General features: G+C 39.1%; 1 protein-coding gene across 4 annotated transcripts in view; it reads left to right on the forward strand.

Moving 5' to 3' along the window:
• Positions 1-27,950, forward strand: part of DMC1 (DNA meiotic recombinase 1) — a 43,271-nt gene that overhangs the window by 1,936 nt on the left and 13,385 nt on the right. For 3 of the 4 annotated variants that reach the window (XM_086712265.1, XM_086712264.1, XM_086712266.1), the window contains exons 3-12: positions 221-265; positions 1,179-1,325; positions 4,088-4,170; positions 9,464-9,516; positions 11,671-11,712; positions 13,056-13,128; positions 18,131-18,222; positions 19,036-19,109; positions 19,239-19,353; positions 19,703-19,763. In XM_086712265.1, coding sequence (XP_086568391.1) covers positions 221-265; positions 1,179-1,325; positions 4,088-4,170; positions 9,464-9,516; positions 11,671-11,712; positions 13,056-13,128; positions 18,131-18,222; positions 19,036-19,109; positions 19,239-19,353; positions 19,703-19,763 — 785 coding nt within the window. The remainder of the gene's footprint in view (positions 1-220; positions 266-1,178; positions 1,326-4,087; positions 4,171-9,463; positions 9,517-11,670; positions 11,713-13,055; positions 13,129-18,130; positions 18,223-19,035; positions 19,110-19,238; positions 19,354-19,702; positions 19,764-27,950) is intronic. The other variant, XM_086712267.1, reaches the window with a different exon arrangement.

Raw genomic sequence — 27,950 nt, forward strand, 5'->3', positions numbered from 1 at the left:
GGCTTCCCAGCCCTTTCAATGTTGGTGCACCTTCTAAGTCTATAGCACCGTGTTTGAAAAAAGCATATGGATCCTACCTCGATCTGTTTAGAGAAGTGGAATTTGAGGCATTTTGGAGTGACTCATAATGCTGAATTAACTCTATAAAATATATGATACAGCTGGATATGAAGAATCAAAACTCCTTTTTTTTTTTTTTTTTCTGTTGCATTTCCTTCAGGAATCTTTGTTTCAAGACATTGACCTGTTACAAAAACATGGGATTGTAAGTATTTTTTCAATGCTGTGTGAAATCCTCCAATTCAGGGTTTCTTAGCTTTGTCCCTATTGGACATTTGGGACGAGGCAGTTCTTAGTTGTGGGGGTTGTCCTATGCATCATAGGCTGTTCAGCAGCATCCCTGGCTCCTGACCCCTCACTACATACCAGTAGCACCCCTCTAGTTGTGACAACCAAAAATGTCTCCAGACATCGTCAAGTGTCCCAAGGGGACAAAATGGACCCCAGTTGAGAACCCCTGGCCCAACGGGAGCTGTTCAGAGCTATCTACCCCTGTTTTCATCAACAAAAAATTCAGTTCTGTGGCAGGTGATTGGAGCAAATGATGATGACAGAAACCAGACTTGGAGTAACTAGATGAATTTCAACAGCAGTTCATTGATAGTAAAACTTCTCTGACATTTTCTTTTGAAGCCCTCACATTTAATCTCTTTCAGTTGGATTGAGAAAATAGGAGCAAGAGAAAATCCTGGCCCTTTGGCGATGTAGCTATTTGCATTCCCCAAGGGTAGAGGGAAAAAAATTTTAATTTTAAAAAGAACATATTCATAATGAAGTTCTCTAGAAGGAAAGAGCTGAACTGAGGGGGCGAACGTGTGATAAATTCGCTAGCTTTTCTACCAACAGACTTTTCTTTTGAATTCCTTGTTACATTGCCATGGTCTCACTAACATTCTCGGGAAATCAGGGCACAGCCAGAACATTTGGCAGCGTGCTGGGTATGTTCTACTCAGATATTTCCAGAACATTTGGCTACATGGTGGGTGGGTTCCACCTGGCTGCTTGTATAAAATTGGCATCGTGGTGGAAGGAGATGGACACAAAAGCACATGACATAGTATGGGAGCCTTGCAAGCTGGCATTTTATCAATCTGCTGCATCCATTCTTTTATTTACAGAATGTGGCTGACATTAAAAAACTGAAGTCAGTAGGAATCTGCACCATCAAAGGGATACAAATGACAACAAGAAGGGCACTATGCAATGTCAAAGGGCTCTCAGAAGCAAAAGTGGACAAGATTAAAGAGGCAGCCAACAAACTTATTGTAAGCAAAATCGATTCTTTGTTGTTTTAGCTTAGAAGGGCCCTGTGAGGGGTGCCTGGCTGGCTCAGTTGCTTAAATGGCCGACTCTTGATCTCAGCTCAGGTCTTGACCTTAGCTCAGGTCTTCATCTCAGGGTTGTGAGTCCGGGACCCAGGTCAGGTGTGAAGCCTACTTAAAAAAAAAAAAAAAAAAAAAAAAAAAAAAAAAAAAAAAAAAAGGTAGGGCCCTGTGAGACTCTATAGCCTTTCTCACTCAATGCCAGAAACTTCTGTAAATCACAATCTGTTATACTCCTCGTGTTAACTTTATATCACTTCAGTTTCAAAGCAACAGCAATTAATTTCTGACAGATTGAGACAGGGGTTAAGAGACTTCAATACTATAATGGCAGTTATTTTTACCACAACTTTCTTTTTTTGCTCTCCTTTTATATTTTTTCTCCCTTTCTGTTTCTCTGTTTTAAGTCCTCTTTGGTTTTGCTTTGTCTCCTCAAGTAATATGTCTTTGGTTGTTTCAAAACACTCAGCACAAAAGAAATTGCACTCTCCTGGTATAAGCCAGTTGGTAAGAGAGCGTTGGGTTAGAAAAAGATTAACAGTGTGGGTTTACCTGTGTACAGTTGAGATAAATATGACCAAGAAAAAAAAATGCTCAGTGAGGCAGATGAGCTAAAGCTAAGCTGAACTTGTACCTTGTAGCTGGTTCACGGACCACGAAAGGCCCATACAGCTAAGAGGTTCCAAGCAAAAACATATACCTTTGACACAACCTTTTGTGTAGAACTTTTGGGGACTGACAGAGACACTAACTCTGGAAACAGGAATGTGTAGAAAGATAGTCACCAAGTCTCTTTGCAAAAGAACAAGGCTCTCCATGTCTACATGTGTATATGAGGGTCTCATTCCCAGCAAGTCCTAGAAGCTCTCTTCACTGACAGCCATTTGGTTTCTTTCCCCAGGGGCAGTGGGGGTATGAGAGTGATGATGGTGGCAGTGTGGTCCTGAACTTGGAGAGGACTTAACCAAACTGCTCTGCACTCAGCTCAGTTGTTCTAACTTCTGAGTAAACTCAGGCAGTATACTCACAGGTCAATTCCACAACTGCCCTGAAGCAGTACCCAGAGTTTGGGAAACTGCCACTTGATAGCCCCTAGGCATTAGTCTTTTTTTCTTTGCAAACTAAATCCCTTATCAAAGAAAAGAACCCCCCTCCTTCTTAAGCATCACTACTGTACCTAGAGTCTGCATCCTTTCTTAACTAAAGCTGTTTATTCTTAGAGATTTGAGAGGTACAAGGAGAGAGAAAAGGAAGTTAATTTCATAGTACAGTGGTTCCAAATATTGGTGTGTATCAGAATAACCTGGAGTGGCTTAATAAAGAAAACATAGGCCCGGATTCGTTGAAATAGGATAGGCCTGGGCTTTTTTTACCCACCCCAGCCCCCTTTAAGTTCTCCAAAATTTGAGAACCACTGTCATAGTATAAAACATAGAGGGAAATCCATTAGACCATGTCATTGGAGCACATCAGGGCCTAGTCTTACTAGTTCTTCTACATCAGCTATAGCTCATTAATTCAGCAGATAAGTAGTATTCCTACCATGTGAAAGATAATGTCTCCTAAATAGTGAAAACTAGAATTTCTGTGCTCCTTGAAACTTGCCAAGCTGGGGGGGGGGGGGGGGGGGGTGCATGATGCCATTCAATGAAATCAATGGAATCATTTAGTAAAATACCATTCTGCTTTATGACATAAATATACTTCATTTAAACTTTACAGCTACCCTATTAGAGAGACAGTTTCTTTATCCCCATTTGATCCAAAAGAGGAAGTTAAAGTATAGTCAGATTAAGTAGTTTACTCCAAATCATATAACTAGTGTTAGAGACATTTTATTTTTCTTAAATTTTTACTTATTTTGAGAGACAGAGATAAAGAAAGAGAGTGGGTGATCAGGGGAGGGGCAGAGAGAGAGAGGGAGAGAGAGAATCCCAAACTAGTTCCGAGCTCAGTGCCTGATGCAGGGCTTGATCTCACAACCATGAGATCATACCTGAGCCAAAATCAAGAGTAGGATGCCCAACTGACGAGTCACCCAGGCTCCCAAGACATATTTTGAACCTAGATAGGGTAGCTCCAGAGTCTGTTTTCTTTTTTTTTAATTTTTAATTTTATTTTTTTTTAATTTTTTTTAACGTTTATTTATTTTTGAGAGAGAGACAGAGCATGAACAGGGGAGGGGCAGAGAGAGAGGGAGACACAGAATCTGAAACAGGCTCCAGGCTCTGAGCTGTCAGCACAGAGCCCGACGCGGGGCTCGAACTCACTGATGGTGAGATCATGACCTGAGCCGAAGTCGGACACCTAACCGACCAAGCCACCCAGGCGCCCCTAATTTTTAATTTTAGAGAGAGAGTACAAGTACGGGAGAGGGGGCAGAGGGGGGGGGGAGAGAGAGAGAGAGAGAGAGAGAGAGAGAGAGAGAGAGAGAGAATCTCAAGCAGGCTCCACACTCAGTGAGGAGCCCACTTGGGGCTTGATCCAACAACCCTGGAATCATGACCTGAGTTGAAATCAAGAGTCAGATGCTCAACTGACTGAGCCACCCAGGTGACCCCAGAACCTGTTTTCTTAACTATGCTCTTGTGCTGCCTTCAAAGACAAATGAACTGTAGCTTGTATCAAACGATGACTCTGATAATCACGTGAATAGTTTTGGGCAGCGTATACCCTTTTGAACCTTTCCTTTTGTCTTTCTGTAGGAACCAGGATTCTTGACTGCCTTTGAGTATAGTGAGAAGAGAAAGATGGTTTTCCATATTACCACTGGGAGCCAGGAATTTGAGTGTGTATCTCATATTTTTTACAACTACTAGACACAATCTTCGGAATATAGTATTTCTTTTCTTGAGTTTGTTCAAAATAGCTTTTTCTTTTGAAGTAGTTTTTTTTCCTTCTGAAAGGCTACTGAAGCAAACAAATTCCAAACGATTTGTAGAAGCAGGATTAAATTCCTTACAAGAAATTCAGATCCAAATTATAAGTAGTTTCTGAATCAGCCTGTATTTAAAAACCATTTTGAAAATCAGTTTAACTTTTCATTTCCTTTTCTTTTTGTTGATAAAGGCAATTCCATTTCACTTTGGGTTTTATTTAAAAATTAGTTGTTAGACTGAATATTTTAGAAGAAATAATTCAGGGTTGTTTTTGTTCTTTAGCATCAGCGGTTTTAACTTCCCCTTTTACTTACTATCTCATGATTCCTGAGACGTAGTCATCATTTTCCTAATGCAAGTTGACTAGCATGTGTTTTTTTTATTTTCCCTACCTTACTAGGCAGAATTACTAATTCATAAATTAGATGAGTGGCTAAGATTTGAACAAAAGCAGTATTTCCACAAAATAGTCTTCAAAACCCTGGCCTCACAAGATACTCCAAGAAGAAAGGATTTCATAGTCAAATATTGCATCCAACTAATTGGATGTCTACTAGGCAACTTCACAGATCCAAATCCAAACTTCTGATATCTGCCCCAGATCTGTACCTCTGAAAGCCTCCCTCATCTCAGATCTGCCTCTTTTCTGACCCTCAGAACTAAAATCTTGGAGTCATCCTTGGTGCTGTGTTTTTTTTCCTTTCACGCCCTAACTCTTCCTCATTAACAGATCCTGATGCTCTACCTTCAACAACAAACCACCCAGTTTCTTCAACAAGTAAATCACAAGGAATCAAAACAGTCAGGAAGAAGACCCAGAGATTAAAAGAGATTTAGAACACCTTTTACCTAATCCCAATATGTGGATTTTATTTGGTTCCTGATTCAAGCACACTATAAAAAATAAGATATATATGAGACGGAAAATTGAACACTTACTAAATAGTTGATATTAAGGAATTACTACTCTTTTAGGTAATAATGGTACTGTGATTGATTATGTTGAGAATAAGAGTATTCATCTTTTAGAGATACCTACTGAGATATTTAGGATGAAATGATATGTTGCCTAGTATCTACTTAAAATAATATGAGAAGAGAGGGAAGTGGTTGAAGGTTTATATGAAAAAAGATTGACATGAGTTCATAGTTGATAATAATTGAAGCTAAGTGATAGGTACGTGATGGCTCATTATTATACTGTTTTTGTCTACTTTATGTTTGACACTTTCCATAATAATGTTTATATATTTGTGTGTGTGTGTGTGTGTGTGTGTGTGTGTGTGTGTGTGTGTGCAGGAAAAAAGAGGAAATAAAAATTCTCACCACCTCCTCCACTGTTACTGTACTGGTTCAAACTACCTGTTAATATCTCCTCTTGAGTATTATAATAACTTCTAACTTCTCTCTTTCAGACCTTGCTGTTTGTTCTTCACACAGGAGCCAGAATGATCCCTTTAAAAGTTAGGTCAGATCATAACACTTCTCTGCCCAAAACTACTCCAGTGACGCCCGCAAAAGCCAAAATCCTCTCTAACTTCTAATCTAATCTCATCTTTTAATCTTTTTTTAGTTTGCTATGCACAAACTGTACTGACTTCTCTGCTATTCCTAGAACATGCCAGATACTCTCCTGCCTCAGGGCCTTTATACTTACCATTTCCTTTGCCTGGAACACTTTTTCCTCCTGTATCTACATGGCTTGCTGTCATTGCTTTCAGGTCTTTGATAAAATGTCCACTTCTCAGTGAGGTCTCTAATCACTTTATTTAAATATTTAAACCCCCTGCCTTCATCTTCTGTACTTCTTATCTCCTTTCTGGATCTAATTTTTATCCATACCATTTAATAATATCTGACATACTACATATTTTACTTAAGTATTTATTGCTATTTATTGTCTGTTCCCCCACTAGAATGTAAGCTCCACAAAGTAGAGAATTTCTGTCTTTTGTTCACTGCTTTACCCCAAGTGAATAAACCATCTCTAGCATGAACTAGGTTCTCAGTGAATATTTATTAAATGACTGAATGAATAAACAAATAGTGAATGAAATAAGTTGGTGAAGTGTAGTATACTATATATTACTCTTTTGGAGATTCATAGTGCACACTAGCCTATTAAAGGGTATGAAATCCTACTGTGAAACAAAACACCTCTTTAACTTAACATTGCCCTAAATTTAAAAAATCACAGAATCTTTTTTTTCAAGTAACAGCTAAGGAAGAGTCTTTGGGAATTCCTACCCCAAAGTTAATTGGTCAAAATCAGGTCGGTCACCAAAACAACTTGACTCAAATAATAACTTGATATTCTCCAGTTGCTCTACCACATCCTGATTTAGGCAACGTTGGGCTAAAGAAACTATTACTGTCATAGTGAGTTTTCCGGTGTCCTCAGTATTGAGTTTTAGGCACAGAAAAGATTACTCAGGAACTAGGTTTTTAAAAATTAATATTTGACTTATTAACATGTTGTGCATTTTTCCTTAAGCTGCAAGTCCACTTATAGATCCAGCAAATTGTAAGGGGGCTTCTTTTTTTTTTTTTTTTAATTTTTTAATGTTTTTATTTATTTTTGAGACAGAGAGAGACAGAGCATGAGCAGGGGAGGGGCAGAGAGAGGGGGAGACACAGAATCTGAAGCGGGCTCCAGGCTCTGAGCTGTCAGCACAGAGCCCGATGCGGGGCTCAAACTCACGGAGTGTGAGATCATGACCTGAGCTGAAGTCGGACGCTCAACCGACTGAGCCACCCAGGCGCCCCAAGGGGGCTTTCATCACATGGTTAACTAAATTTCCTTAAACATTTTAGGTTATATTTGTGATTTTAATATATTATATTTCCTTTAAGGACCTTATTGGTATAATTATTAAAATTTTCCAATTACCTGAATGTCTTTCTAAATCTAATAAATTAAACTTATAAGTATAATGAATCTTCAGCACTTTTAAATGTTCAGATACTTTGCATAAATTTAGTTATCAACTCATTTAATCAATTAGAGGCTAATCTGTTCTAATAAAAAGGTCAAATTCTCTTAAACTTTAAAAGTTCTCAAACAGGGGCACCTGGGTGGCTCAGTTAGTTAAGCTTCCAACTCTTGATCTCTGCTCAGGTCTTGATCTCAGGGTCCTGAGTTCAAGCCCTGCATTGGACTCCATGCTAGACATGAAGCCTACTTAATAATAATAATAATAATAATAATAATAATAATATAAATGAAAGTTCTCAAATACTAAATATGTAGATTATTCCCAAATTTAATATGAAAATGGTCATCTGTGGGTGTGAGTTGTGGCTCTATTTTTAAATATCTAGCTTTAAAAACACTATTCCTATACTTAATTCTAAATTTTCCTGAGTTTCACAGTGAACAGTTATGCTATCCGAAGTAATTTGGGGTACCCTGTCAGGTAAACTTTTTCGCCTGATTAAGATTGCATATCAACCAGAAATTTTGTCCTAGATTTTCTAAAGCCACAGCCTTTTAGAATTTTTCTCAAGGTGAGGAGGGACAAGTAAACCTCAATTTAATAGTTTGTAGATTTATAGATCTTCAAGTGCAAGCCCTCCAAATGGGATGGTCTTTCAACCCATGGCCTTTAGATTCAAGTTATACAGGTGGTACCTAGATTTTTCTTTTTTTCATTAAAGTACATAGTCCTCATTAAATTTGTGGGTAACTTCTGACATTGCCTCAGTTTACACTTAAATTGCCCTCTTAAACTATGTAAATATAAAATCTATTGGATTATCCATATCTATTAGTGCTTTGTCTAATCTGTGATCATGTCTCAAAATTCATGCTAGTATAAGCGAAGTTTTTTAAAAATTTTTTAAATGTTTATTTTTGAGAGAGAGAGACAGACAGATGGAGCACAAGCTGGGGAGGGGCAGAGAGAAAGGGAAACACAGAATCTGAAGCAGGCTCCAGGCTCTGAACTGTCAGCACAGAGCCCGACTGAGGGCTCGAACTCACAAACCATGATATCATGACCAGAGCTGAAGTCAGACGCTCAACCAACTGAACCACCTAGGCACCCTAAAACAACACAGCTTTTTAAAGCACTCCTTCTGGGTCTTAGTACAGTTAACACAATTAATATTTGTTGCATTTAATGAATGAATGACATAATGACTTAACTTTAGGTCTTTTCACATCAAGAATATTAAGTAGGGGCTTCTGGGTGGCTCAGTGAGTTAAGTATTCGGCTCAGGTCATGATCTCATGGTTCGTGGGTTTGAGCCCCATGTCAGGCTCAGTGCTGACAGCTCAGAGCCTGGAGCCTGCTTCAGATTCTGTGTGTGTGTCTCTCTCTGTTCCTTCCCCTGCTCATGCTCTGTCTCTCTCTCAAAAATAAATAAACGTTAAAAAAAATTTTTTTTAAAGAATATTAAATACACTGAAACATTGGGTTACCAAATAAATGTATGCTGCCAAAATCTGACCATTATTCTCCTAACTGCTAGCATTACCTATAACACCTTTGAATATTTCCTATCCTGACATGTTCTTCATAGAGTGGTTTGTGTGAAATAAACCAATCATGGTGACAGTCAGTGAATTCTCCTAATATCTATTTTACATACGTTTCTCCTTAACATTTAAACACTGAATAGTCCCAAGCACAATATGAACAACCCAGTTAATAACTAAGACCGTTTATTCAAGCTTCAATTCAGTTGTAAAGAATGAGACTTAAGGGGCCCCTGGGGGGCTTAGTCTGACTTGGGCTCAGGTCACGATTGCATGGTTCATGAGTTCAAGCTCTTGATCTGGACTCTGCTGTCAGCAAAGAGCCCTCCTGGAACCTGTCTCCCTCTCTCTCTCTGCCCCTCCCCTGCTTGTGTGCGTGCTCTCTCTCTCTCTCTCTCTCTCTCTCTCAAAAATAAAATAAACATTAAAAAAAAAAAGAATGAGACTTAAAGCCCATTTCCTATTGGTATCCAGAAGTAAGAACAAGAACAGCAGGGCTTATATGTTGTTTTGTTGATCCACCCTGCCCACATGCAGCAGAACCTGTGGTCTAGACAGGAAGAGTGTCATCCATTCTGCCAAGAATTCCCATTCATGTTAGATGATTGATAGATAGATAGATAGATAGATAGATAGATAGATAGGAGACATATGATGTGCTTTCTCCTTTCTTGATATTTCTATTTCTGTTCCTTTTACTAATGCTTACTTTCTATTTCCAGTAAGTTGCTAGGAGGTGGAATTGAAAGCATGGCAATCACAGAAGCTTTTGGAGGTCGGTAAAACCTTCGTATTTTGTTATATGAAAAGAAGTACACACACATACATACATATATAATTAAACAAATAACAATTAGTAAATTGTATCTATTTTGAAACTTATGGTGAAGTCTCAGTTATACTACAGGATCATTCTGGGCAGCAATTGAAACAAATTCCAACATTAACAGATAGGTCTGGTTGGCGTTTGTCCTCTTTTTCTCTGACTTCCCTAAAAGAGTAGACATTTTTTTTCTATCATTCCCTCAAAAGGTAGTTGAATACTGGGATCAATTTTATTTCTAGGATATGCATGTTCCATGAACGTAGAGAGTAGATTTTCTCTTCCCTGATCATATCTTCTATTTTTCTTCAAAACAATTCATGCATAGCTATTTTATATACTATGTCTGGCAATTCCAGTATCTGCAGTCCTTAGGGGAACCAAGTTGGTTTTTTTGTTGTTGTTGATGTTTCTGTCGATGTAGAGAAATAAATCTGGTTTTTGTTATTTCTGTTGACTGTCAGTCTTACTGGCTCACTCCCTTGTGTATTTACTGATATTTGTGACCTTATTGCCTGATTTTGATCTATGGGAGTTCACTGGACCTAAACTGGTGCATGGGGAAGTTTTTCTCTAGAAAGGATTTGCTTTTGTTGGGAAGTAGGGCATGCCACCAATCTGAGACTACTTCAGCTTTCCCTAAGAGGATCTCAGTGCAGTGGGAGGACCCGAGGTTCTCCTTCCTTAGTAGTAGGGTCTTAAACTTTCATTTATATGACTAAAATGAAAAAACTCAGTATTTTTTTCCCTATGTAGTGAAAACTCAGTTCTTTCCTACTGTGTATTTTTTCCTGTGAGTCTCCTTTACTGCTCACACAATACACTTGACTTCTGACACTTCTGGTCACCAAATATATGGATGTTTTCCCCCACAACAGTAAGCAATTCTTGGATACCTGCAGGGTATCTAAGAATTCAACTCAATTCTGACACTGTCTACCCAGAGATAGCATCAGATTCCATATGTTTACTAAGGGCTCAGTCCCATAAGAATCCCCTCCCCACCTGTCCCCTGCCTTCAGATGCCATTCACAAGCCCAGGTTATTACCTGCTTCTGACCAACCAGCTGTAGATCCAAGATTCCAACATCCGTCCCCTCCCCGCCCCCGGGGTTGATTAATTTGTTAGAGCAGCTCACAGAACTCGGGAAAACACTTACTTACATTTACTAGTTTATTAAAGATATGCTAAAGGATATGGATGAACATCGAGAGGGAAGAGATGAGTAGGAAAAGGTATGAGGGAAGAGGTGTGGAGTGTCCATGTCCTCTCCAGGCGTGCCCCTCTTCCAGCACCTCCATGTGTTCACCAACCCAGTAGCTCTGTGAACCCCATCCTGTTGGGACTTTTAGGAGGCTTCCTCACACAGGCATGATCAATTATTCACTCCACTTCCAGCCCTTCTCCCCTCTCTAGAGAAGGAGAAGAGTGCTGAAAATTCCAACCTTCTAATCATGGCTTGGTCTTTCTGGTGACCAGCCCCCATCCATCCATCAGAAGCCATCAGGAGTCCACCCAGAGTGGCCTCATTGAAACAAAAGATGCTTGTAGTGCTCTTATCACTTAGGAAATTACAAGGGTTTTAGGAACTCTGTGCTAAGAACTAGAGGGCAGAGACCAATATATATATATATTTTTTTCTTTTTCTATTATCTCACAATGATTAATCAATCCTAAGGAAAACTTGGTTTAAATAATTTTTTTTTTCTAAAGGACAGTTCTGTGAACAAATACCTTTAAAATGTTGTTTTTACTGGGGTGCCTGGGTGGCTCAGTTGGTTAAGCATCCAACACTTGATGCTCAGGTCATGATCTCACTGTTGTGAGATCCAGCCCTGTGTCAGACTCTGTGTGCTGAGCATGGGGCTTGCTTGGGGTTCTCTCTCTCCTTCTCTCTCTTCCCGCCGCTCAAAATAGATAAATGTTTTTTAAAGTTATTTTTACTACTGGTATTCATATTGTAGAATGCACCCATGACATACCAGTACTTTATATGTAAGTTTTGATAATTGGAAAGAAAATCATACTCGGAGGCTGTATTTTATTCTTTATGAAAACATCTAAAAATGAACTATGTGGTTTTTGTTTTTTTCTATATATTACAGAATTTCGTACTGGAAAAACCCAGCTCTCTCATACCCTCTGTGGTAAGGATGTACAACAACAACAATAATTATTGTAGCTATCACATACTAATTTTATTTTGTGCCTGGTACTTTATATGATCTCATGTAACCTGAACAATTTGCAAGGAAACTAAAGCTCAAGAAGCTTAAGTAAACTGCCCATCGTTACACAAATATCAGAGCCAGTCTTTGAATGCGTGATGCTTGAGGTAATGGGATATGTGCTGCCCTCTGAACACCTGAATGGAACCAGGGAGGAAGTGAATAGGTATATGAGGGTTGATGGTGGAGAGAGGCCCTCACTGTCTCCATTTTTCCCATTTCATCTTTTCTGTATTCTATTGACAAAAATGTCACAAAATCAGCTGAGGCCTAGAATCTCTAACTTTCCATGGTGTAAGGTTGGCCTTAGCTAAGACTTAAAAATAAATGTTACTAAAACAAATAAACAAACTATCTCCTTCTGTACAAAGACATTACTCTGCATTTCTTTGACCTGAGTGGAAGAAGCATGGCTAAGCAGTTAAGAATGGGATTCTGGAATCAAAATACCTGGCTCTGGTCTTGGCTCTACCACTGCTAACTGTGTGACCTTGGGCAAGTGGCTTCACCTGTCTTATTTTCCCATCAGTAAAATAGGAGTAATGATAATGCCAAATTTAGGGTTGTTTTGAAAATAAATGAAATAATACTTGAACCTAATATAAAGAAATTCCTTAGTGTCAGCTACTACTACCTAGAGAGACAATGCATTTTAAAATTTGACACGCATTAATTGAAAGCTTACTTAATTTTTTTTTTCAACGTTATTTATTTTTTGGGACAGAGAGAGACAGAGCATGAACGGGGGAGGGGCAGAGAGAGAGGGAGACACAGAATCGGAAACAGGCTCCAGGCTCTGAGCCATCAGCCCAGAGCCTGACGCGGGGCTTGAACTCACGAACCGCGAGATCGTGACCTGGCTGAAGTCGGACGCTTAACCGACTGCGCCACCCAGGCGCCCCGAAAGCTTACTTAAATAAGTTATTTAGCATAAATTATATTTGTGATTGTTTCTTATAGGAAGAAAGTAATATTTAAATTCTCTTCTCTAGAAGAGAACTAACTTTCATGAATATCTCCCATTGTGAGAGATACTGATATTCTTTGTTGAATTGCTACCATGCTGGTGGAATATTTATGATTTTACCATTGGTTAGTAATACAAGAATATAACATGCTTTTAGAAACTAAAGGATCATGATTCTTTGCCAGATTGACTACAGAGTTGGAACCAATGCAAATCCTATGTTAATTTATATATTCACTTGTACAAAGGTTATTCAATCCTATTAATATTATTTAATTTTTTAATTGCTTCCTAGTGACAGCTCAACTTCCAGGAGCAGGTGGCTACTCAGGAGGAAAGATTATCTTCATTGATACAGAAAATACTTTGTAACCTTTTTATTTAAACAAGTTGCTAGCATAATTAGTATGATGTAGTAATGTTACTATAAAAGAAAGTCTGTTTGAAATATGTCATTTGAGGGGCGCCTGGGTGGCGCAGTCGGTTAAGCGTCCGACTTCAGCCAGGTCACGATCTCCCAGTCCGTGAGTTCGAGCCCCGCGTCGGGCTCTGGGCTGAGGGCTCAGAGCCTGGAGCCTGTTTCCGATTCTGTGTCTCCCTCTCTCTCTGCCCCTCCTCCGTTCATGCTCTGTCTCTCTCTGTCCCAAAAATAAATAAACGTTGAAATATGTCATTTGTACAATCATCTCCTAAACCAGCAATAATGAGAAAAGCCACAGGGAAAACAGTTGGTAGAGTTTTCAAGTCACTTTTTATTTCAAAAGGTTTCAGTTCTCCAGATGAGTTTGGTGTAAAATTCACAAAATGAATACATGGGAGAAAATTATATTTTATTTGTTTTTTTATCCTCTTATTTCTCCAAAGATTGTACTTGATAGTTAGGAAGAAGATTGTTGACTCTCTCAAAGTCATGGTTCAAAATAAAGGGAAAGGTAAGAAGAGAACAAAAAAGCACAGAAGAGAAAAGGGCAGAACCTGGTTGGGTAACAGAAAGAATTGTAATTTAATTGAAATGTGTTTCAGAATTAAGGCTGGAAAGGTGATTTGGGTTTTAGATATGAAGGGCTTTAAAACCAGGTGAGGGGTATAAATTGGATACTTTTGCGATATTGCAGGCAAGTAATGAGAGCTTGATCTAGGCTGGAAGCAGTAGGAATAAAAAGAAAAGGACAAGGGTGTGTGACTGGCTCAATAGGTAGAGCGTGCCACTCTTGATCTCGAGGTTGTAGGTTTGAGCCCCATGTTGGGGGTAGAGATTACTTAAAAATTAGATTCTTTAAAAAAGTGGGGGACAAAAATATTAGGGAGGAAAATTGATAGGATTTGATGACTCTGTTTGGTAGACAGAGGAAGGAGAGGTTTGAAACACTACTGTCAGGTTTTTTGTCTAGATGCTGGGAGGATAATCATGCCGAAAGTAGAATTGGGAAGATCATGTTTCAGACAAATGGTGTGTTTCATTTTACTGTGTTAAATGTGAGGAACAGGAAGACATCCATGGATATGTTGAGTTCTACCCGAGAAGAGGTAGAACATAACTTTGGGGTGTGCCTCAGCTTAGGAAGAGGGACTAAAAAGAAGATGCCATACAGACAGAGGAAGTAGGAGAAAATCCAGTTGTAGAGGCTTAGCCAGAGACAAATTTCAAGAAGAAAAGTGTTGTCAGTACTGTTCCACAAAGAAAGAGAGAGAAGGTGGAAGCTGAGAAAGATCACTGAGGTTTGACATTAGGAATCCAAGAGAGCATTTGCAGTAAAGTAAGATGATGGAAGCTTGTTGTGAATAAACAGTAAGGAATGGAGGCAGTGTTATTAACCAACAAATAGAAGATGAAATACAGTAGTTTGAGGAGGTTATCAGGTTCAGAGGAAATTTTTTGGTTTTTTGTTTTACACGCATAGGGGGTGGGTGGGGGGGTGGAAGGGGGCAGAGGAGAGAGACAGAATCTCAAGCAGGCTTGACACCCAGCCCTGACAAGGGACTTGATCTCATGACCGTGACATCATGACCTGAGCCAAAATTAAAAGTCGGACGCTCAACCCAGTCACCCAGGCACCCCAGAGGAAATTGTTGTTGTTGTTTTAAATGTTTATTTATTTTGAGAAAGAGAGAAAGCGATTGCTGGTAGGTAGGGACAGAGAGAGAAGGAGAGAGAGAATCCCAAGCAGGCTCCTCACTTTCAGTGCAGAGCCCGACTCGGGGCTTGATCCCACAAACCGTGAGATCATGACCTGACTCCAAAACAAGAGTTGGTTGCTTAACCAATTGAGCCATCAAGGTACCCCAGGAAATTGTTTTTCTTTTTCTTTTCCTTTTTCTTACATGCTTTTATTTATTTTTGAGAGAGAGAGAGAGATCAGGGGAGGGGCAGAGAGAGAGGGAGAAGAGGAACTAAAGAGGGCTCTGTGCTGACAGCAGAGAGCCCAATGTGGGGCGCAAACTCATGAACCGTGAGATCATGACCTGAGCCAAAATCATGAGATGGCGCTTAAGCAACTGAGCCCACCCAGGGTGCCCCGAAAATTACTTTTAACAATGGAAAAGTCTTGCACAAGTTTGTAAGGCCATTCACGATGAAGCCCCAGCCTAGCTCTCAGATCTCATTACTCACTATTACCATTGTTAGAGACAAATGGATGCAGTCTGTTCTAGTCCAATATTATTGTCTCTAAAACATGGAAACATTGTATATCAGCAGTTAGTTAGATTTAACTATAAAGGTACTCATTTCTCTGTTCATTATAGTTGCTTGCATCCCAAATCTTCCTTCCTGTATTTTTGTTTTATTGAAGTACCTGCTCAAGTCATTCTTTCAGAAAAGTAATGCAGGTGGTAAACTTTGAGCCCTAGCTTGTCTGAAAATGCCTTTATTTTGTTCTCACTCTTAAGTGTTAATTTGGCCAGTCATAGAGAAATTTGTGGGCTATGTTTCTTTAATTAATTAATTAATTAATTAATTAAGAGAGACAGAGTGCAAGCGAGGGAGGGGCAGAGAGAGGGGAGACACAGAATCAGAAGCAGGCTCCAGGCTCTGAGCTGTCTGCCCAGAGCTCGATGTGGGGCTCAAAATCATAAACCAAGAGACCATGACCTGAGCGGAAAGTTGGACCTGTAACTGACTGAGCCACCCAGGAGCCCCTGCAGGCTATATTTCTATCCTTCTCCTTCAGTATGTGATCCATCTACCCCTACCTCACAGTCTTTCTGAATCATACAAATCCTTTAAAGCTGTCCTTTGAAGGCCTGCCTTTTCTAATCTTCTCTACTCAACTTAAAAAACCTGGTCCTTCCTAAGCTGTTATAGAATTTACTATCTAAAATACGCTAGTAGAAGGAAAAAAAAAACCAGAACCGTGTGCAGAAGACTTTATTTGGAAATAGCAGGCATGAGAAGACTCTGAAGGAGACTCCAAACTTGGGGAAGGAGGGTGGAATGCTGTGTAGGGCTGTAGCAAGAGGAGCGCAGCTGGAGTTCAGCTAGTTTCAGAAATAGTTGATTAAGAATGGTTCTTAAAGAGGGAGGAATTGTTCTTGCAGATGAGCAGCCACTGTTTGGGCAATTTGGATTTTATCAAGAATGGTGGAGGGGACCGGTTTGGAGCTAAGTCATACGCAAGAGGGAGTAGGGAGGAACAGCTGGGGTTGGGGGGAACAAGGACATTCAAGAGCCCCATTGGAATGTCCTCATTCCTTTGGTTTCTCTTACAGGTACACTGCTCTCTCTTGATATTTTGTTTTTTATATGTTTATATTTTGCCTTCTTAATTTGTTTTATGTTTACCTATAATATGGATTGTCTTACAACTCCTTATGTTGTCTTACAACTCCTCCTTCCACAATGCATTGGTAATTGGTTAAAATGATTATCAATTCCGTATGGTAATTGGTTAACAAATATTTTATAGGTTGATTTGAACTTTCTTCGGCATAAGCCCACCTTTTACACACCCAGTCACATAGTAACTGGGTTCTGTAAAAAGTAATGTAGTGAAAAACATTTTTATTAGTCTTCCAATTCTTTGTCTTCTTTGACTTGCCCACCAAAAACGTCTATGGGGTATAGTCAGTAGCAATGGAAGATTTTAGTGGTTATCACTGAAGCTCTGAAGAAAAGAACATACTACTGCATTAGAATATGCAGATTTCCCAGATGGCTGGGAAATCCTAAAGACAATCCAATTCAACGTATATGGAACCAGTTATAAATGTCACAAATAAGATTGTAAATTGTCCTTGTTTTACAGTTAGTTATAGTATGATCAGTATTATAAAAGCAGTGTAAACAAAGTGAAACGAGACCGTGGATAAGACCTAAAAGAATGTTTATTACTCCTATATAGTTCAGATAGATATAAGTGATTATTAGCATCTTCCAAATACCTTTGCTGGTGCGCTGAATTTGCCTCCCAATGAATTTACTGATTTTAGAAAGCTAACACAAGTCCTTTAGAAGAAGGTAGATTTTAAACTCTAAATAAACCAAAAACCATAGGTTGATAATTTCCTTTTGATCCTTAAAATTACTTTTTGATCCTTCGGTTCATGTAGTCAAATTTATCATTTGTTGAAAACTCATGGTTAATGATATATTAAATTATTTCATATTAAACACATAAGTAGTTTAAAGAGAGTGAATTAATTCACTGTGAAGTGACTTGAATTATAATTCAGTGATATTATCTTCCTAGGATAGATCTATTTTTATAGAACTGAGATCAAAAGAGAGATACAAATCTTAGTCTCTAGTTTTTCTCTTGTAACTGATTTGCTGCATGATCCTGAGTCATTTGCCTAATCTCTATTGGTCAGTGTCCTTATTTGTAAAATGTAATATAGGCCATAACAAGCAGCTTCCAAAGTTATTGTAAAGATTAGATTATTTAATATTTATTTCATTTATTTATTTATTATTTATTTATTTATTTTAGAGAGAGAGTGTGTGCACAAGGTGGGGAGAGGGGCAGAGAGAGAATCTTAAGCAGGCTCCACCCTCAGTGTGGAGCCCCACACAGGGCTCGAGGGGGGCTCCATCCGATGACCCTGGGATTGTGACCTGAGCTGAATTCAAGAGTCCGAGGCTTAACCGATTAAGCCACCCAGGTTCCCCTAGACTATTTAATATTTAAATTCATCACTGCCTCATCATTTCTATCACTGTTATCACTACCTAAGGTATTTATTAATCTGGACACTTATGAAAAATAAAATCTGATATAGATTTTAAGTGATTATTAGTATCCTCCAGAATACCTTTGCAGGGATGTTGTTTGCCTCTGTTAGTTTACTTACTTAAGGTATTATTTTTTGTAGTTGTTACCTAAACTTTTTTTGAAATTGATTTATTGGATCCTTAATCTTGGCATACTCCAGCCGTCCAGATCGTCTTCGGGACATTGCTGACCGCTTCAATGTAGACCATGATGCAGTACTGGACAATGTACTTTATGCACGTGCATATACTAGTAAGAGCCCCATGTTAATTTAATGCTTGAGCTGTTTTAAGGTTGGCAGCACTGATTTATTATTTGGGTGATACTTATAACATTTTGGCACTGTTCTTTTTCTTAATTTTACTTTCCTCCAAATATATTTAGTCCATAAATGTTACCTATCATCTGGCAAGCCCTTAGATATTAAAATGCTCTCAAATGAGTCCTTGTTCTTTGTCTTTGAAATGGAGAGTAATATTCTTTTTGGATAATGTAGCATTTGGCATGCATGCTAAGGCAGAATGTGAAATCATATTTAATAAGCCTTAAATAGGGGTACCTAGGTGACTCAGCTGGTTGAGTGTCTGACTTCAGCTCAGGTTATGATTACATGGTTCATGAGTTCAAGCCCCACATCAGGCTCACTGCTGTCAGCGTGGAGCCTGCTTTAGATCTTCTGTCCCCCTCTCTCTCTGCCCCTCCCCCCGCTCAAAACATGAATAAACATTTATTTTTAAAAATCCATAAATAATTAAGAAAATCCTTTCTTCTTTTTTTTTTTTTTTAAGTCTTATCTATTTATTTTGAGAGAGAGAACACAAGCAACAGAGGGGCAGAGAGAAAAGGGAAAAGGGAATGCACTGTCAACGTAGAGCTCAACACGGGGCTTGAACTCACAAAACCATGAGATTACAACCAAGAGTCGCACACTTAACCGACTGAGCCACCCAGGTGCCCAAGAAAATCCTTTCAGTACTCTCTTTTGCCTGACTGCAAGAACATACATGATCTTAGCCTCTGCTTCTTCTAGCTTTTGTAACATTTTCTCACTGCATTTCCCACCAGGTGAACATCAGATGGAGCTACTTGATTATGTAGCAGCAAAGTTCCACGAAGAGGCTGGCATCTTTAAGCTATTGGTACAAGCTTTTAAATACTGCTCCCTCACAGAGCCACTTAGCATATTATTTTTCTTCTATTGATTCCAATTCAAATTAACTTCTTTCCTTTGCCGAATGCACATTTATTTTTACGTGAATCCTGTGTAGATCATTGATTCAATAATGGCCCTTTTCCGAGTGGATTTCAGCGGTCGTGGGGAGTTGGCTGAACGGCAACAAAAATTGGCCCAGATGTTGTCACGACTCCAAAAAATCTCAGAAGGTAGATTTTTAAAATAAATGGTACTATCAGAATAGCATCTGTGACTGTTGAGTAGGCTTTGCAGAGAACTCAGAATAATGTCAGGAGGCAGTACATTTTTAAAAACTAAAATTCATGGGACTACAACTCTTTTATTAAACCAAAATACTGACTTTAAACCAAAATAAGGTACCTAAAAATAATAACAATAATAACTTTAAATAAATTAATTTATGTTATCAAGGAAAAAATAGGAATGTAATATTTACAAAATAAATTTAAAGCACAGTATTCCTAAACTCTGAAATCTAAACAATGAACTGTTTATATTGCCATTCTCTTAGTTTGTCAATTTTATTTATTGATGCAGAATATAATGTGGCTGTGTTTGTGACCAATCAAATGACTGCTGATCCAGGAGCAACTATGACGTAAGCCCCAATATTCTACTTTTGTGTTTCAATTAATATCAAAAAGGTTAGAGTGAAGAATAGAAAATAATTCCAGAATGATCAGTTCTGATGTGGGCACAAATATATCACAAATCACTTTATTGCACAGTGCATATTACTTTATAAATGCAAATATCACTTGTTTTCCAGAATCTCTAGTTCTTTACAGGATGAAGCAATAGTTTAACCATTTTCAGAGATACTTTGGGCTCCTCGTTTGTCTAGGACTAAAAAGATATTGGAGGACAATAAGAAAAAGATAAAAATTTATATTCCATATACATGAATGGCTTCTATTGTGCTAATAAGCTGTCAGCCAAAAACAAAAAGGGAGGCTCTCTATAGGAGATACATAAGAGGTCCTATGAGAGAAGTCTCCTGTTAGAAGAAACAGAACTTCAGTTCACACTAGGCATATTCAGAATCTATTGAGGTATCTGTGCACGTTACATACTTATTGATGGCTCTGCTTGACAGATGGCAGTGAACAGAAAGGCAAGGAGACCTAAAATAGGATGATGAAAACAGAAGATTCAAAGAAAAATTAGTTGCCACCATCAAATATTTTGAACATTATGTATCTGAATAAGCAATCAAAATAACCCCACATTCGTGATGTCAGTCTTTTCAACAAGCCTATATTTAGAAAAAAATTTTAACCAGAGAAAATTTGCAAGACTAGTACAATGAATACACATATACAATTCACCAAGGGTCATCTATTCTTAACATTTGTCAGATTTTTTCTCTCTCATGTTTGTGTGTGTGTGTGTGTGTGTGTGTACATGTGTGTAAAATCTCTTTCTCCATAGGTACACATGCATATTCAAATGTGTGTGTGTGTGTGTGTGTGTGTGTGTGTGTGTGTGTGTGTGTGTGTGTGTATTTTCTAGTGAACCATTTGAGAGGTTTTCCACCGGAACAATTGAGAATTATTTACAGATGTTATGACACTTCAGTTCTTAATACTTCCGCATATTTCCTGTAAGAACAAGAACATTCTCCTACATAACCACAATATAAGTATCAGTCAGGAAATTTAACATCGGCACACTAGTGTTATCTGATATACATTTGTATGCAAGTGCCTCCACTTGTCTCAATAATGTCTGTTATAGCTGGTGGGGTTTTTACATTTTGTTTTTGATTCGGGACTAATGAGGATCACGCACTACATGGAGTTGTTCTGTCTCTTTGGTCTCCTTTAAATCAAAACAACTCGTCAGTGTTTGTTAGGCTTTTATGACACTGACGGTTTTGAAGAGTACAGGCCAGCTGTTTTTCAGAATGTCCCTCAATTTGGAGGGTGTTTTTCCTCATTAGTTAAAATAGTAAACACTTCTGGCGGGAAAATTATTAAGCAATAATATGACCTTCTCTATAGATCGTATCAGGGGACACATGATGGCAGTTTGTCCCATTATTAGTGATGAGAAGTTTGATCATGTGATTAAGATCATGTTCACAAGATTTCCCCACTGTAAAATACCTTTTCACCTTTTTTTTTTTTTTTCAACGTTTATTTATTTTTGGGACAGAGAGAGACAGAGCATGAACGGGGGAGGAGCAGAGAGAGAGGGAGACACAGAATCGGAAACAGTCTCCAGGCTCTGAGCCATCAGCCCAGAGCCTGATGCGGGGCTCGAACTCACGGACCGTGAGATCGTGACCTGGCTGAAGTCGGACGCTTAACCGACTGCGCCACCCAGGCGCCCCTTTTCACCTTTTTAATGAATAAGCAGTTTGTGGGGTGATACTTTATGTGTGTAAATATCATGTTCTGCAATAAGCTTCACCATTTGGTTTTAGCATCCATTGAAGATTCTTGGTTAAGTCAATTATTACTCTGGTGATTGCAATATAGTTTTCAAAGTTTATTTATTTTTGGGACAGAGAGAGACAGAGCATGAACGGGGGAGGGGCAGAGAGAGAGGGAGACACAGAATTGGAAACAGGCTCCAGGCTCTGAGCCATCAGGCCAGAGCCTGACGCGGGGCTCGAACTCACGGACCGCGAGATCGTGACCTGGTTGAAGTCGGACGCTTAACCGACTGCGCCACCCAGGCGCCCCATCAATATAGTTTTATTTAAAACCAAGATGGGGCACCTGGGTGGTTCAGTTGGTTAAGTGTCCGACTTCGGCCCAGGTCATGATTTCACGGTTCATGAGTTCGAGCCCCGTGTCTGGCTCTGTGCTGACAGTTCAGAGCCTGGAGCCTGTTTTGGATTCTGTGTCTCCCCCTCTCTCGCTGCCCCTCCCCCACTCATGCTCTGTCTCTCTCAAAGCTAAATAAACATTAAAAAAAATTTTAAACCGAGGCAATATTATCATTTAATAACAGATAAATGGGTCATTGACATATGTACTTGAGGATATTTGATATGCCAATGTAAATTTTGTAAATTGTACTGAAATGTATGTGTCTCTTTTTAGGCATTTTCTTTATTTTTTTTAACTTTTTAACATTTTATTATTTTTTTATTTTAGAGAGAGAGAGCGCGCACAGGCAGGGGACAGGGGCAGAGGGAGAGAGAGAATCTTTTTTTTTTTTTTGAGAGAGAGAGAGAGACAGAGAATCTTAAGCAGGCTCCACACTCAGCATAGAGCCCAACGCAAGGCTCTGTCTCACAACCATGAGATCATGACCTGAGCCGAAATCAAGAGTCTGAGGCTTAACTGACTGAGCCACCCAGGCACCCCAGGATTTTATTTTTAAGTAATCTCTGCACCCAATGTGGGGCTAGAACTCACAACCTCAAGAGAAAAAGTCACATGCTCCACCAACTGAGCCAGCCAGGCACCCCTCTTTAGGCATTTTCTAAACTAACCCTAAGAATATTGCTGCATCTTCTACAATTTATACTTGCACTTTTCAATACGCTTTTATGAGTATTTTCTACTTAATCACAGGAGATTCCAATGTGAAAGACATTAACTGCATGAATGGTATGAAGCAAGTTAAAAAGATTGAGAAGGGGAAGCCGATCACTTATTCACTCAATAAATACTTATTGAAAAATCTACTATGTACCAACCTTCTGGGAATTCACTAGTGAGCAAAAGACTATGTGCCTTGCCTTCATAAAGAAGAAAATAAGTGATGTCCACTTAACTCAAAATTGTGAAGACTTGGTAGGTCACGCATTGCCTGTAGTCCTTGAGTGGTTAAGGCAATCTTCTCTGTTTTATAGGGTGTCTTTCATACACAGGACATGAAGTACTTCACAAAGAGTGTAATTTTAAACTGAAGAGAAATGGAAGATTTTTAGGGCTCACTTTAAAAAGAGAAAATGACTCATTGGCTCAGAGGGAGGAAGTGGGTTGCATTCAAATAAAACAGTACAAGTTAAAGAGCAATGTTCTTTCTTCAGGTGTGAGGAGGGAACACTGCAGAGGCCAAAACTGTCTATCTAGAGTTAGAAGGCAAAGGAGATCTGTGGAAATTGGGTCAGATAGGGGTTCTTTTTCTTCTATTTGTAGAAAGTTTCAAAAAGAGTAAAACCATTTTGAATGGACTCCAATAAGACACTAAAAGGAGAAATAGAGAGGTGACAGAGAGGAAATAATTGAAGGAACTGAAGAGAGGAGGAGATTTATAACGAAGTGAGCCAAGAGCCAGAGAAAGTAACAAAGACTAGTATTTTTGCTGGGTGACTCTGCTTTGAAACATCATCTCCTCTATTGAGCCAAGTTGTGAGCAATCAAACTTCACTATAATTAGTATATTCTGAAGTATGTTAAATTATAACAATATAAATTAAATGCATGCCTTCATATAAAGCACATAAGTTGCCACAACTCAATCAAAAACAACAACAACAACAACAACAACAGTACAGTTTTAAACTAAAGGATCTCAAATGCTATTAGAAAACCTCCAATAAAGAAAATCTTTGTTTCTCAGTGTTGAAGAACTCCAAGCTGCAGCTCGCCTGGGACCTGTCAGAGAAATAGCACTATAATTGGTATGAGTCCCCAAGTATACTGACAATAATTGAGGCTTATATCCCATGCATTATACTTGATGGCACATCGTATTAAAAAGGAACAAAATTATAGAGGCAAGGAGCTGCTGTATCATACAGCAGAGCATTAGCTCCTAGACGAGGCTTACAGATACAGATTTTAGAACTAGAATGATCCAGCTGATGAAGACTTGGAGATAAAAAGTGAAGGTATCAGCCTGCAAAGCCGCATACCAGGGCAAATAATAGGAGCAACAAATAAGACCGTGATGTTGCCACCTACTTCATTTGTGTATTTGTTTTGCTAAGACAAGAAGTCATCTTAGAACATTTGTGGTCTTGTAAATGTGCAGTCAGTTTATTCTCTAGGGGTGTCACCCACTGATTCGACATCATTTGCATAAATTAAGAGGCAATATGGTTAAAGAGGAAATATTAAGCCAGGTCCACTAGCCTGGTGACCATGAGCAAGTCATTTAAACTATTTGAACTTCAGGGGTGCCTGGCTGTCTCAGTCAGAAGAACATTCCACTCTTGGTCTTGGGGTTGTGAGTTTGAGCCCTATGTTGAGTGTAGAGATTACTTAAATAAAATAAAAACTTAAATAAATAAATAATAAAAATAAACTATTTGAATTCCATTAAGGGATTAAGAGGACTTTTATTTATTGATTGCTCACCATGTGCCAGATGCTTTTATGCATCATCTTACATAATTCTCATATCAACCCAGCAAATCTCAGGCTCCCTAGGCCTCCCTGTTCTTTCTATGAAGCAAATCTCAGAATAGTGCTATGTGTCCCCCTAGCTCAAAACCCAGAATTCCATCTTCAAACTTTTGAAAAAAGTGTAGATTTTTCTGCATACTTTATGAGAAAATGGTGGGAGTGGGGGGAATTACTTAACAAAACTTCTTAAATATAACCCTTTTAAAAAACCATCTTTTCTTGGGGCACCTGGCTGGCTCAGTCAATGGAACATGACTCTTGATCTTGAGGTTGTGAGTTTGAGCCCCATGTTGGGTGGTGTAGAGATTACTTAAAAATAAAATCTTCTAGGGGAGCCTGGGTGGCTCAGTCAGTTGAGGGTCTGACCTCAGCTCAGGTCATGATCTCACAATTTGTGAGTTTGAGCCCCACATCAGGCTCTGTGACAACTTGGAGCCTGGAGCCTGCTTCGGATTCTGTGTCTCTCTCTCTGCCCCTCCCCTGCTCACACTCTGTCTTTCTCTCTCTCTCAAAAAAAAAAAAAAAAATTTAAATAAAATAAATAAGTAAATGAACATTAAAAAATATTAAAAATTAAATCTTTTAAAGTAAAGTTTTGGGGGCACCCGGGTGGCTCAATCAGTTAAGCATCCAATTTTGGTTCAGGTCATGGTCTCACGGTTTGTGAGTTTGAGCCCCATGTCAGATGAGCTTGAGCCCTGCTTTGGGGTTCTTTCTCTCTCTTTCTCTCTCTCTCTCTCTCTCTTTCTCTCTCTGCTTGCTCACTCACACTCTCTACCTCTCTCAAAAAAAAAAAAAAAAAATCTTTGGGATGCCCAGGTGGCTCAGTCGGTTAAGTGTCCGACTCTGGATTTCAGGGTCATGAGATCAAGGTCATGAGATCAAGCCAATGGGATTCTCTCTCTCTCTCTCTGCCTCTCCCCTGATTGCTGATGCTTTCTCTCTTTCTCTCTCAAAACAAATAAATAAACATTTAAAAAAATCTTTTCTCTTTCCCCCAAATTCTTCTCTTTTTGCAGTACTCTTCTTTCCATATCTTCCCTTAATCTCAAAGGATCCTCCTCATTCTTGGGTATGTTCACTCAGCCTTTCTCTCCTCAGTAGACCCCTTCTCAGAAATTCCATCCAAAAGCTTCCCCTTTAGCAAGTACCAGGAGTTCCAGCTGTCCCTCAGGGACAGTACCAGCTTGCCCTTGCACAGACCCCTGAAGGTCTCCACTTCAACCAGTATTTGAGGTCGATACTATTATTATTCCTAATTTGTAAAGGAGGAAATAGAGGCTCAGAGTATCTACTTGCCCAATCATACAGTTTAAAAATGGGAGCTGGGGGTGCCTGGGTGGCTTAGTCAGTTAAGCGTCTGACTCTTGATTTTGGCTCAGGTCATGACCTCACAGTTTGTGAGACTGAGCCCCACGTAGACCTCTGTACTGTCAGTGCAGAACCTGCTTGGGATTCTCTCTCTCCTTCTCTGTCTGCCCCTTCCCTGTGTGCGCACGCCCTCTCTAAATAAATAAAACCTGGAGCCAGGATTTGAACCCAGGTTCAAATCAAATGTTTGATTTTCAAATCTTTGATTTCAAAGCTGATGCTCTTTTAGTCTCACTGCACTACCCTCCCTATGCTAGTCCTAGGAAAATGTAACCTGCCCTACCATCACCACAATCTTGTACTTCATGACCCCAGCACCCTGGTTTGAAGTTGGGAGGTCAGTCTCTTCTGGGCCTTACCCTCAACAATGTAATACACTGTGTCTGTTCAACCAGATGGGGATAAATGACACAATCTCTCTTGACCTCCCTTCATACCCACCCCTCTCTCTTCCTCCCACTCATCATATTCTCCCATCCCCTGAGAAAAGGAGGAAAGAAGAGAAGAAAATATGAAAGAAAGGGAAATAAGAATAGGCTAAAGGAGGGATGTGGGTGGTTTTCTGAAGCTGTTTTTACTGGATCAGAAATAGAAGTAAATTAAAGCCTTCTCAAAGGATGCGGAATTCTATACCTTGTCGTACTTAACTTCAGTCCTTAGTTATAACTGCTAGAATACTCAGGAAGTTCAAAGAAACTTTAAGAAAAGTTTCTTGGTTTACATGTCATTGAAAGAGTGACTGTTTTAACTGAATCATTTAATTAAATAATTAAGTTACCATTTATTTGGTATCTCTCATGTGCCGAGATTAGTGTAACGGTAGAGCTAATGTGCATAAGTGACCTGACACAGCTCCTGGCATGTAGTAGGCTTTCAATGAGTTATATTAAATATATCTCGAGAGGCACCTGAGTTGCTCAGTCGGTTGAGCGTCCGACTACGGCTCAGGTCGTGATCTCGTGGTTTGTGAGTTCGAGCCCCGCGTCAGGCTCTGTGCTGACAGCTCAGAGCCTGGAGCCTGCTTGGGATTCTGTGTCTCCGTCTCTCTCTGCCCCTCCCCTGCTCACACTCTGTCTCTCTCTGTCTCTCAATAATAAATAAACACTTAAAAAATTTTATATTTATATATATATATATATATATATATATATATATATATATATATATATATATATCTTGAATCCCCATGGTAGCCCTAAGAGGGAAAGTCTTTTTGTTACCATTTTACAGTTAAAGAAACCAAAGTTCATAAAGCTAAGTAACTAGCCCATGGTTACACTGACAGTATGTGTTTGAGTCAGGATTAGGAAAACAGATGATTGTAGCCACTGGGCTAATGCCTTACAGATACCCTGTATTCTTACAGATACCCTACCAGTTAGATATTTTACTACCCCCCACCCCTTTCAAAATGAAGAAACAGACACTTACAATGCTTAAACTTGAACCTGGTCTAACTCCGAAGCTCATATATCACACAGTACATCAGGGCCTTATATGCTTGGGGAGAGGCTGGCGAGCTGTCATTTGAGAAACTTTGCAGGGATGTATCCATTACTCTGGTGAATTGACCAGAGTTCAGAGCCCTCAGCCTTATAGGCAGAGATTTAATTGGGTTGCCTACTGAGAACCAATCCATTTCTCAGGGGCAGACTCACAAGCTCAGGAGGCTCCATGAAAGATCAGAGGGCCAATGAAAAATGTAACTACATTTGAGGTTCTTAGAACCAGTGCATTCTCTCCTTGTAGGCAGACCTCTGTAGGAATTCAAATTTTAATCCATAGTTATTTACTAAATATGGAATTGAAGCAAAAGGAAATCACTGGATAAGTTAAGAAGGGCATCTGCCACATAGTAAGGATTCGATAAATCTTCGCTGTTATTATTAGAACTAATAGCCATTGACATCAGAGGAGAGAGAAACCATGAATCCCTTAAACTTACATGAAAAGTTTGGGTGTGTACATATGTGCATTTTTCTGGGGAAGAGTCTATATCTCTTAATAAATTAACAAAGTGTTAGTGACCTATAAGAAAAGTTAAGAGCATAAATTCTATGCAAAATTCTATACAGAATCCTGAACACCTTGATGGATGTAAA

This window comes from Puma concolor, chromosome B4 (genome assembly GCF_028749965.1).
Source record: "Puma concolor isolate L17-30 chromosome B4, mPumCon1.1.hap2, whole genome shotgun sequence".
In the NCBI taxonomy this organism is placed as follows: Eukaryota; Metazoa; Chordata; class Mammalia; order Carnivora; family Felidae; genus Puma; species Puma concolor.